Below are 12,950 nucleotides of genomic sequence, written 5' to 3'. Positions count from 1 at the left end.
GTGGGGCAAACCATATTCAAACCATAGCAAACTAACTTTACCTTTAATATAGTTTGAAAGTGAAAAGATGGAAATGGAAATGAAAGAGCAGAAACAGCTATTCCTCTATCAGATACCAAAACTGTAAGTCAAAAACTGTAAAACCAGCCAGGAACAGTGGGCATGCCTGTAATCCCAGTGACTCAGGAGGGCCGAGGCAGGAGGCTTAAAAGTTCAAAGCCAGCCCCAGCGATTTAGCAAGACCCTGTCTCAAAATGAAAAACAAAACAGGCTAGGGATGTGGCTCAGTGGCTAAGCACCCCTTAGTTCAATCCCAGGTACCAAAAACAAAACTAAACTAAATTCAAATTAGACCAAGAAAATAATTATATAATGATAACTGGATAAATTCATGTAGAAGATATAACAATTATAGGTCTATGATAATCCGACATCAAAGCAACTAAATATGTAAAGCAAAATTAATAGTTCTGAAGAGGGAGGGATGGATGGACAAAGAAGAAGAAAGAATTCATCAATAGATGAACAGATAAAATGTGGATTTTCAATGAATGAACAGATAAAGAAAATGTGGATTATATCCACTATAGAACATTATTCAGCCTTAAAAGAAAGACATCCTATCATTTGCAGCACAGTGGACAAACCTGGAGGACATCATCTTAAGTGACACCAAATGACAATTGCCACATAATATCGCTTATATATGGAGTGTTAAAATATCAAATTCATAGAAACAGGGTAAAATAGTTTTTACTAGATGCTAGGAGGTGGTGGGACCAGGGAGATGTTGTCAAGGGACAAAAAATTTCAGTTTGACAGGAGGAATAAGTTCAGGAGATGTACTGTACTTCATGGTAATGACAGGAGCAATATATTCTATATTTGAACATTGCTAGAAAAGTATATTTTAAGTGTTATCACCATTAAAAAATACATAAGGTAACATGTTAAGTGGCTGGATTTTGCCATTCTGGAATATACATGTATCAAAACATTATGTTGTTTATATAAATTTATATAATTGTTATCGAAAGACTTGGTTATAGGGTTGGGGTTGTGGCTCAGTGGTGGAGTGCTTGCCTCTTATGTGTGAGACCTGGGGATCGATCTTCAGCACCACATAAAAAAATAAATAAAAATATATTAAAGACTTGGTTATAATTTGATGTACTAGTCTCTTTTCTGAAAGATTTTATTTTGAAAAAACCATGCCACACCAATTTAAATTTCTTAAAATGAGATCTCAACAACATAGATTACATCAAAGCACTACAAACATCTTGTATCGTTGCTAAGTATGATTAAAGATTCAGAGAAACTACATAAAACAAGGGAAAAAAGGGCTGCTTTCTATAACAGGAAAAAAGCATTTTAAAACTGACAGACTTACAAGAAAAGCAAAGACATCTTAATCATTGAGATACATATCATTATTTTTTATGGTCCCCATGTGAAAATGCTTAATGCTGTCAAGGTATGTCAGAAGTTTGCAGGAAATGAGCCCATAGTAAGTCTCAAACAGTGAGCATTCTTTCCCACCATTAATTTCCATCCACACCAGGGATATTTCAGCATCTTTAGTGTCAGAGGATGTAAAAATGAACTTATAGCAATATCTGTTGTATCTGATGTGTCTTTTTCCAGAAAATCTTGAACTGTGGATGGGTATAAGTCCAACGATCTTAGCACAAATCCCTACAAACACATCAGCAGGCACCATAATGGGTACTTCTTTGAAAACCACATATATCATCCAAGCCACATCTTGGGACATCACAAAAGCTTCACTGCTGCAGTAATCTGGGTAGTATTTTTGTGAATACTCACTAAGAGGAACAAAGTTTTGGCTACCAGGGTCTCTGTTGGGTGTATCCTGATGGACAACTTTTCCTACATAGATATTTTCAAGGTGTTCCTTTAGATTGAGAAGATAATCTACCAAGCTTGGCATATTGACAAACATCTCTTCATCAATTTTGAGAATGAATAGGGCATTAGAGCAGAATGTCACAGCCCACTGGGTCATTGTGATGATCTTCAGGGTTTGGTTCTCAAAACTGTCCAAGAAGATTCCTTCGATTATATCATTATTCTTATGGGATTCTTTGTCTATCTCTCTCTGAGTGGTTATGGTAACAGACATTCCCAAAGCAAACAGTGTGAGAATGGGGTGCCCTTGGACACTGCTCACATTACCCCAGGTTTTTCTGATGAGTTCCCGTCTTGTTCCATTTCCTGGGCTACTGAAGATAAAAGAGAGCAAAAAAAATGTTCTTCCCTTTGCAGATATCCGACTGGCTCAAGACATAGTATTTGGAAGGATTACTTCTTAGAGGTTCCATATTCAGTTTTCTTGCCTTCTCTTTAATTTCAAGAACTTTCATATCTACATGAGGCAAAGAATGCAGAAAATATTCTTCTACAAAGTCAGCCCCAAAAAGCAAGGCATGAAACAGTATGACATTAAACAGAATGAAGCACCACTGGTGAGTCCGAAGTCTGCAGAATGTCACCTGAATAAGAAAAGAATACAGGTCACTCAAGCTTCATCCCCATTCCTGGTTTGCTACCAGTGAACCCTGTAGGGACTTTTTTCATGGTATTGGGGATTGAATCCAGAGGCACTTTCCTCCTGAGCTACATCCCCAGCCCTTTATTTTATTCTATGTTCAATTTTGAGACAGGGTTGCTAGGTTGTTTAGGGCCTCACTAAGTTGTTGAGGCTGGCCTCCAACTTGCAGTTCTACCTTAGTCTCGAGTTGCTGGGATTACATGTGTTTGCACCACTGCACCCAGCTCTATGGATTTCTTATAGCACTTAGCAGTACACTCTACGATAAGTGTTTATTATTTATCACTGTTCTCTGACTGTTCTACTAGATTGTGGTCCCCTGGACAGCTCTCTCTTCTCCAGTGCTCTAAGTCCATGTTAGGCACAAATGAGACACAGAGTGAGATGTCACTTAGTTGTTCTCTTCCTTATTTGGATAAAAGCCTACTTATTAGACCAAGAAGCTGTGTTAGACGCTGGGGATTGCAAAGAAGAACCAGACACAGAAATGTGGATATTACATAACAAGTGGCATCATTGTGATTTAAAAAAAACCTATAGGAAAATATCTGATGTTCTTTCTTGAATGGAAGGACTTGGATCAGTTTCTTCTCTTAATTACAAAGGTCAAGGGCTATTTTTCCATGAAGTAGTTGCTTTTCTTGGCCATCACACAGTAATATTTATCAAACATTTACATTCTTCTACTATGACTTTCCAATTTAATCTAATTCTGAATTAGAGTCTGTTTTGACAGTGTCTCCTAATCCATCTGGTTTCTATCAGGATGGGTAGATTCCCACTATCTGCATGGCACCTCTTCAAAGGTTTAGGATGGACACGTGCCAAACTTACTTCACCTCAGTGAAGGAGATAAAAACTTTCCATCTGAAAAGGGAATCTGCAAAATTGTAATATAACTAAGGAACAGTAAAGGAATTGAATCTCTATTCATTGGAGCTTTGATCAACAAAACTTTCCATAATAATAGTTAGCTCTTACTGAGCACTTGTTGTGTTCCAGACATTGTGCTAAGCTTTTTACGTCTTAACTCATTTAGCCCCAGTAAATAGATAGATCATTTTAAAAATTAAGCTGAGTATCTGAACAGTTTAGTTATTTCCTCAAGAACACACAAGGGCTTGGGGTAATACCCATGATCTGAAATCAAATTTGTCAGATTCTAAAACTTACTCTTAATCATTGGAGAATCCTGAATCCTTTCTCTTCTAGCCCATGACCACTAAATAGAAAAACAAAACAAACTTCGAAGAGCATAATCTGAACTCCCTTCCCTTTTCTCAGTGCAGATTTACACATAGAAAAAACTTCAACTTTTTCAGAGCCTATTTTTAACAGATATCAAATGTTTCAAAGATCATTGGAAACTTACCTGCATGTTGTTTGTGAACAATATTAGGGCTGTGGAAGTTACTGAGTCCAGATGCTGTGTGTCCAAATGTATCTCAGGATCACTCCAGTCTAACAGCAACTGCAGTAAAGTACTTTGCGCCTCAAACTTTAAGGATAAGGTTTCTTGCCAATCAACCTGAGCTTTTGTCCCAGAATACCTGCTGCCTGCATAGGAGAGTGAGTGCTGATCACGTTACGGGTAGAGTAAATCTAGGACAAAGAATAGAAAAAACAAACCTCTTCGAGTGCTTCCAGTCCTGTGTATCTCATGAAACTGACTCCTTGTCTCATGCTGAGTTCCTGGTTAAAAATCTTCAACATCACCTCTCCACAGCATCATTGACCAAGGAGAAATATTGTACAGTGGTTTCTTGAGTGCAACTCAAAAAACTAAACCTTAGGAATAATGCCCACTCCCTGGTATATGCACATATGCTAAAACTGTTTGAAACATTAAGGAATACTTGTCATCCCTACTGGATTCATTTGTGTTTCGTCACCAAGGAAACATCAAATAGTGTGATCTGGTGAATCTTTTTATTTATTTTTAGCACTGGAGATTGAACCGAGGGACACTTAACCACTGAGCCACATCCCCAGCCCTTTTTAGTATTTTATTTAGAGACAGGGTCTCACTGAGTTGCTTAGGGCTTCGTTAAGTTGCTGAGGCTGGCTTTGAACTCACAGTCCTCCTACCTCAGCCCCCCAAGTCTCTGGGATTACAGGTATGCTCCACCATATCCGGCTGGTCTGGCCAATCTTATTGAGAGAAAGATTCTGAATTGTTGGTATCGGCTATGCAAGAACTTTGCTAAATCATTTAAAAATTACCTCCCCTAGGAAGTTTATCTCCAAATAAAAAATATCATATAGCTCATTTTAGCCAAAATGAGGAAACTAAACATTTAATGTTTGCTATTTTCTTAGAGCATGTAGGAATTATCCTAAACACCATTTCTACTGGTAAGTTTATTTCAAGAAAAGAAATACCATTCAGCATATTTGCATGTTCCTGTCACAAACGCAGTTACATTGAGCACTGTGTTCTCATACCAGGCTGTATTTTATCTTTTTTTTTTAACTACCTGACACAGGAGTTTTTGTAATTATTTGGCTAGGAATAGCTTCTAAAAGTTGGCTGTTTTTGATCAATTATCATGCATTCTTGGAAATTGTTACCACACGGGAAAATCTAACCTAAAAATTCAAATGAAAGGGAAGTTTTACATATATTAAATTTAATAATTAAATGGTTCTTTTAAGAATTTAATTAAATATGAATACCATTCTGCAATTTTCTTTTTCTTTTTTCAAAGTCATAAGTTTTGCTCCTCAATCTTCTCTGGGCTCAAATTTACAGAGTATGGATATTTTGTATGTGAGGGATTCAAATAAGATTATTTCTGGATGGGCTCCATTTGAAATTTTCAGTTTGATTTATCAAACTTCTACCTTAATGGCTTTGAGACTGCTGCAAAGAGATATTGGTGCTTGTTTTTCTTTTCTGACCTCCCTTTCCTAGAGGTTATTCAATTTGTATATCCATCTCTTGCTATATGTCTTTTAATGTTGTCACCAGTCACTGTCTGGCTTACAAGTCTGCAGTGGCTTCCTGTTGTCTACCACATATTGCTGCTCTCTTGTGCCCTGACAGTGAACACCCTACACTTGGCTTTCATCTCACATGATTTTTATTTCCCATGTCTCAAGTACTCTAAATGGTTTCAGGATGCTTGGAACTTTGGATATGTGGCTATATAAACTTAAATTAACTACAAATAAATAAATTTAAGAATGTCTTTCCTCAGTTACATTAGGCACTTTTCATGTGTTCAGTAGCTACAAGAGGTTAGTGACTGCTTTATTGAATAGCACCAAGAGAGGACATTTCCTTTATTTCTGAGGGTTCTCTTGGACAGTGCTGGTATAAAATGCATGTGAATGTATTTGCGCACATGTGCATGCCTGAGTGTACACCTGGGTGGGGATAACTTGTGCTCTGAAGTAGATTTGAGTTGAAATACAAAAAAAGGTGTTTAGAAGTTTGTAGCACTTGGAATAGTTTTAGTTCTTTTCCTTTTATTTTTTTAACAGAAGAAAAGTTTATTTGGGTCATGGTTTCAGAGATTCAGTCCATGGTTGGACGACTCCATTGCTCTGGGCCTGAGATGAGGTAGAACATCATGGTGGAAAGACGTGGCAGAGAAAAGCTGCCTGGTTCATGACAGCCAGGAAGCAGAGAGAACTTGAACTTGAGTAAAGAGATAGGGATAGTATAATCCCCAAGGCTTAAATAGGCCACCCCTACCTGTCTACAGTGACCACACATTAATCTATTAAAATGATTAATCCACCATGGATTAATCCACTGATTAATTTACAGTTCTCATAATGTAATCATTTCACCTCTGAACATTACTGCATCGTCTTACATATGAGCTACCAAGGGACAGCTCATATCCTAATCATAACATCCTGGCCCTAGTCCCAAAAAGCTTATGCCCATATCACAATAAAAAATACATCTAGCCCATTTCCAAGAATACCCATAGTCTTATGAGTTCCAGAATTGCCCAAAAATCCAAGTCCAATATCTCATCTGAGACTCAAGGCAAACTCTTGACTGTGAACCTCTGTAGAGATCAAAACCAAGTTACATATGTATAATATATAATGGCACAGAGTAAACATTCCCATTCCAAAAGTGAGAAATAGGGACATAGGAAGAAGAGAAGGGGCCAAAGACCAAAACCCAGCTGGATGATCAAGTTCTGTGGCTCCATGTCCAGCATCTAGGGTACATGGCATTGTGATGTACTCTCCTAAGGGCTTGTGTAGCTTTGCCCCATGGCCTTGCTGGTTGCAGCCCATGTGGCCTCTCTCTTGTTTCTGCTTCATTTATGCAGCTTTCCTCAGCAAATGTTTCAAGTTACTGACATCTCTTAATCTCAGGGGTCTCCACTATAGGTTGGCTTCCTTCTGGCATCTTCATACATTGTCCTCTCAGGGGCTGTATGCAGAAATTCTGAACCTGCAACACTTTGCCCAGCCTTCCAGCCCCCTTTCTTTGAATCTCAGTGAAAGCCTCCATTACCCCCTAACTACAGTATCCTGAATTTCTGCAGAACCAGTGCCATGTGGATGACACCAAGGTCTGCTTCCATCTTAAGCAGTAGCCAGGCCTCCTGGGATCATAGCTAAAGCAGCTTGTGAATGCCTGAGCATGATGAAACAACTTCCTTGGCCCTCCATGCAGGCAGGGTGCCCTCATGGTCTCTGCTCAAATAAATTTTTACTTTTATACCCCTGAGCCTGTGATGGGTAGAGTCTTGATAATTCCTGAGATGCCCTCAAGCTATCTTTCTTATCATTTCTGTGCAGATTACTTAGCATCTCTTTAGTGGCTATAAGCTCTTCAATCACCACAACTTTCTTGGCCCTAGTTTTACATTCACTTTTCTGACCAAATTGCAAGTTTTTCAATTTTTTTTTTTTTGCTGGGTTGGGGGGTGAGTTGGGGGGGTGGGGATTGAAGTCAGGAGCATTTGACCACTGAGCCATATCCTCAGCAAGGCCTCCCCCCTCCATTGCTGAGGCTGACTTTGAACTCTTGATCCTCCTGATTTTTCAAATCTTTTTCCTGTTTTCTGCTCCTGATTATTACAGTAAACTTGCCCAAAAGCTGCCATCAATATCCATATCACTGCCTGAATGCTGTGCTGCCTTGAAATTGCCTCTTCCAGATTAACAGGTACATCACCTTTAAATTCAGCCACACAGAAAGTCTCAGGACACAGGCAAAATGTAGATAATTTCTGTGCCAGAATTTAACATGAATGGTTCCTTAGAACAGCATGGTAGAGGAAAGATGCTCAGTTCATTATAGCCAGCAAACAAAGAGATTTGGTTCTTGACACTAAATATTTGCAAACTTTTCAACTTCATTCAGTCCTTCAGAGGATACAGGGTGCTATATTTACTCTTCAAACGAGGAGTAATTACTTCAGTTTGAGTAACCAGTTTAAGTGCTGTAATTCCAATCTATGTAATGTGACTGCCCCCTTGCCAAGCTTTATTTTCTCCATAGGTTTGTCCCATGCCTGCTTGGTTATTTATATCTTCCTGCTTCTACTAGATGTAGGCCTCAAGTGGTAAGGGATTTCTGTGTTTTTTGTACCCTAACCTATTTCCTTTAACAATGTTTGGGTTATAATAGCTGCTCAATGGATTGAATTTGGACACATCTCAACTTAGCCACAGCTGCCTCTTCCCAGTGAATTGAGACTATTAAGAAAAACTGTGGCTGAGTGCAACATAAGGCTGAGTAAGGGACATCAAACTCTGGGCAAATCTGGATGTTCCGCAGGAAGCCGAAGATACCGTCGAGCCTCGGCTGCACTATAAACTAGGAGAGAGCCCGTCGGCGTGCCCCGCCTTTCTGGCTCATCCCTTTCCTTCCAATCTCCCCTTTCGGGCGGGGCCGGAAGTGCAGCCGCTTCCGCCGGGCGCCGGGGGACAGCGGGACGCGCGGAGATGACGCGAGCAGCACCGGAAGCCGCTCCCCAGTGAGGCTGCGGACCCAGAGCGGCGGCCGCAGGTCCAGGTCTGTGTGCGAGGCGGGGCCCGTCAGGGAGAGGGCTCTCTGCCGCCCGTGCCTCTACTGACCCGCGGTTCCTCCGGCTGTTTGTCTTTCTCTCCCTGCAGGCGCCATGGCTGCGGAGCGGACCCGGCCGCTGCGAGGCTCTGGCGGCCCGAGCGCGCCTACTCGGTGTGAGCCCGGCGCGAGGTCCCGGGCCCCGGGGCGCTCGCTCAGGTCAGTGTCGCGCGGAGCATGGCTCCTGGAGCCGGGGACCTGGGAGCTACTAGTCAGCTCCGGGATCTGGAGTTCATTTTAGAGATGGGAAAATTAGGTCTGGGAGCTCCTGCCTCCTAGTTCCTCAGTTTCCTAGGTGCTAAATGAAATAACTGAAGTCCCAGGGCTACCAGGAGTTGGAAAGATGAGGAAGTGTGGCGAGGTGATTTATGAATTATAAGCCGTTGTGGTAATATGGGGGACTGCGCCATAATTGTGGGTATGCAATGGAAACAGGTGTGTATGTGGGGTGCCTCTTGGAAAAAAGCAAAGATGATAATATTGTAAGTAACAATGGTAGCTGGCATTTATTGTGTGCTTACAGTGCGCCAGGTTCTATACCAAATTTTTTTTTTGTGTGTGTGTGTGTGCTTTATCCTGCTTAAATCCTCACAAACCTGAGTTTATGGGTGTGAAAGGCTGTTAGTGGCCGCTTGTTTTTACAAGTAAGGAAACTGGACTTGAGGTAGGTGGAATGATTTGCCCAAGGTCACTTGGTAGCAAGTGGAGTTGGAGAGCCCTTATTTATACGAGTAAAAGGAACCTCTCCCTTTCCTCATCTCGCCTCTCTGGAGGCAGCAATATTATTATTTTCTTAAGTGTACAAGATGTTTTACACATGTGTAAGTTTTTAGGCTAATGTACATTTTCAAAGCTCCCCCCCCCTTTTTTTTAAAAGCTGCTTGATAGGAAAAAAGAGGGAAGAGGAAGCCTTCTTCTTAACATGTCTGGCTTTCATTCTTTACTAGGCCAGGTCCTGATGGAGTAGAAGAGAAAACATTCACACTCTTTTATCTAGAATGTGCTGTCTTTAATAAGGTGTTGGAGTGTAAATTTGGTTTTGCTTGGGAAGGGTGGAAACTGGTCAAGGTGTTGAGCTTGATACTTTCTATGCAATTCTGGAAATGCCACTCCATTTCTTAGGCCATAAATTTCTCATTTGTTAGGTAAGGACAATAATATTGACACCCTTTATGAACTTGTGAAGATCAAGTGAGGTAATGTTTATGAGCACTACTTCAGTCTTTGAAACCAGTTTAAATAAGAGAGTTGCCTAAGGGAACAGAGAAAATTAATTGCAGATCCAGAGATCAAACCCAGGTCTCAACTCCCAAGTTAGGAATCTTTTCAGCACAATATGTATTTCCTCAGAGCTTTGTGATTGTTTAAAGTCAGAAGGGCAAGTTTAATGTTGAGTTTGAAGTGGGGAAAATAAGTGTTAGACAGCTGGGGATGTGGGTAGGGGAGAGAGGAAAAAGTATCTAGTGAGCAATTTATAGCCTCAACTCAGTAACTACCCTTAATTATAAAATTAAACCCAGGAAGTTTGAGTCCTTAAATTTTTCTTCCAGGTATTAAGAGAAACTTTGTGATAAGATAAGGTTGGGAGGGATGTCAGTGGTCATGTCATTCCAGCCTCAGTGCCACAAAAAGGAGTCCTTTCCAGATGTTCATAGTAATGAGACTAATAAAAAGTACTATTTGAGTTACCCTAAGTTGGGCACTATGCCACACATCTCCCTGCTTTATTTCTTATTCTCAAAATCCTGAAGTTGAATAGTAATTTGCATTTCACAAATGACAGAATTGAAATTTAGAAGTTAGTTGAACATTTCCATGATCACATAGGAAGTGGCTGAATCAGTGAAAAATTTGACTCCAAAGCATTTTCATTTATCCCATTCTGCCTTTGTCTGTATCCAGCTGTCCAGATTATTCACAGTAATGGGAAACTCACTACTCTGGAGGTAGTTATTCCATTGTTGGAAAGCTTTGATGATTTAAAAGCTCCTCCTCATGTTGAATTGAAATTCTACTTCCTGAGGTTTCTCCCTGGAGACCTTGTGCTACCAGTACATGATATTCCTAAAGGCACTGTAAAAGAGTTCAGTTTAGACTTATGACCTTAAGGAAGTTCCTTCCAAAGTTAGTTAATTCTTTTAGAAAATTAAAAATCTGTGGCTTGTTTGTTTTGTCTTGTTTGTGGTGCTGAGATAAATTGGTGTTTTTAACAGGACATTCCGCAGAGTTAATGAAACCTACTTTATTTAACAAAACACAAAAAACAAAAACCTTTTTCATAAGAATTGGAGGTGAAGATCTAGAAAATAGCCTCCGTAGGTGTTGAACAGTAACGTAATATAAGAGTTGGACCAAAAAATTCTTTTCAGGGCTTAGGAGAATATATAAATATGTACATCTTAGACATGACGGGGGCTTTTAAAATAAAGGTGCTCACTGGAAAGTTTATGGGCATATTACTTTGGCCTGTTATAGGATTGCTCTTAAATATTCATGAATGGTAAGAACCTGATGATGTTTTAATGATTATTTTAGATTTGCCTTGTGGCCATTTAACTCAGAAATGTAAGCAGGTGTGTGTCATAGTGTGTATGTGTGTGTGGGTAGATGTGATGAAGGAAGTCCCTCCACACTTTACTGTAAACAACAACAAAAAAAGATACCAAAGCATGTGTTTTTAATTGATCATATTAATTAATTAGCTGTTGTGACAATGTGGGGATCCCTCCAAAAAGGATTGTTCTAGAAGGTTGCTAGGATACAGAGGAAGAAGAGGGCTTGTTATCTTGTAATAAGTTGATAAAAGTTGATGTGAACTATTTTTGGCAATCAAGTTATCTTTTATAAATTAATACATCCTTTAGCTCAAATCCTTCAGCTTTAAAAATATTATCTTGAAGTCCAATCACAGTTACAGGAACCAAAACTATTCTATAGCAGATGTGACTGATGTGAACTAATAAGTCACACTATTTTTTGTCTGAATACATTCTTGCCAAATTTGATATTGGAAATGTGTTTACTCACTTTATATTAAAGTTGGAAGATGAGATCTGGCTTTTTGTGAAGTTGTGATCTAGGTGATTTTTCGGAAAGAAATTTATTTCCTTTTTCAGTTATTATGGACATAAATTTTAAAAATTAGAGGTCAGTCTTGTAGGAAACTAATCAGATGAAAAGGCTTTTTAAAAAAGTCCTGTGGAGCTGGGCACAGTGGTGCACACCTATAATCCTAGCATCTTGGGAGGCTGAGGCAGGAGGATTCCAAGTTATAGGCTGGCCTAGGTAACAAAGTTGAGACCTGCCACCTGCCCTGAGTTCAGAGTCAGCCTCAGCAATTTAGCGAGGCCCTAAGCAATTCAGTGAGACCCTGTCACAAAATAAAATATAAAAAAGGGCTGGGGATGTGGCTTACTGGTTGAGCGCCCCTGGGTTCAATCCCTCACATTAAAAAAACAAACAAACAAACAAAAAACAAACCCTATCACTCATCTAATAGTACATGCCCAATCTTGGGGATGAGGGTTTTTTTTTTTTTTTTTAAGTTGGTTTGCTCTATTTTCTTGTTCTCTTTCCATTAGTTTAGTATACATTATGAAGAGGGAATTGATGCCTGTTGATACTAATGCAGGATACTTTAAAATTCTTTTGTCCCATTTAGTTTTGGAACAATTTGTCATTCTCCCAAAAGGAAAAATGGTATAATCAGATACAGTCCCCCCAGATCTTGTCACCAGGTTGTGGTTCTTCTGGTTATGACTGACTTAAGACAGACAACTGGGTGTACTGATCTTGAGAGCACTGCCTTCCATTCTGTTCTGCTCTTTTACTAGCTCTGTGAGTATAGGCAAGTAATTTATCTTCTGTGACCTGTAGTTTTCTCATCTGCAAAGTGAAGATGGTGATAACTGTTTGTTTTAAGCATCAAGATTATTATTTTGGGGGCTGGGGATGTGGCTCAAGCGGTAACGCGCTCGCCTGGCATGCGCGGGGCGCTGGGTTCGATCCTCAACACCACATAAAAATAAAATAAAGATGTTGTGTCCACCGAAAACTGAAAAATAAATAAATAAGATTATTATTTTTTGTTTTTGTGTTTTTGAGATGGGGGAGGGCAGGTCTCAACTTTGTTACTGAGGCCAGCCTATAACTTGGAATCCTCCTGCCTCAGTCTCCCAAGGAGCTAGGGTAACAGGCATATGCTACTGTGCCCCACAGTATCAGCGTTATCAATTTGCCTTATTTGTGCAGGCTTCTAGGACCCTCATGGGTTTCTGGCACACATGTTTAAGACTTGTCAGTAGCTCTTCTGAGGCTTATAGAAACAGA

At 39.8% G+C, this 12,950-nt stretch overlaps 2 protein-coding genes across 5 annotated transcripts in view; one reads left to right on the top strand and one right to left on the bottom strand.

Annotated features, from left to right (window-relative positions):
- Positions 1-1,411: 1,411 nt before the first annotated feature.
- On the bottom strand, positions 1,412-3,953 carry B3galt9 (beta-1,3-galactosyltransferase 9). The gene is given in 3 exon segments (XM_026408630.2): positions 1,412-2,269; positions 2,271-2,516; positions 3,948-3,953. Coding segments are annotated over 3 exon segments (1,110 nt in total).
- Positions 3,954-8,494: 4,541 nt separating this feature from the next.
- Positions 8,495-12,950, top strand: part of Fbxw2 (F-box and WD repeat domain containing 2) — a 30,973-nt gene continuing 26,517 nt past the window's right edge. For all 4 annotated transcript variants that reach the window (XR_003302576.2, XM_026408629.2, XM_026408628.2 and 1 more), the window contains exons 1-2: positions 8,495-8,570; positions 8,672-8,780. The gene's annotated coding sequence lies outside the window, so the exon portion shown is untranslated. The remainder of the gene's footprint in view (positions 8,571-8,671; positions 8,781-12,950) is intronic.

This window comes from Urocitellus parryii, chromosome 4 (assembly GCF_045843805.1).
Source record: "Urocitellus parryii isolate mUroPar1 chromosome 4, mUroPar1.hap1, whole genome shotgun sequence".
NCBI lineage: Eukaryota > Metazoa > Chordata > Mammalia > Rodentia > Sciuridae > Urocitellus > Urocitellus parryii.
This window is presented reverse-complemented; position numbering and strand designations above follow the sequence as displayed.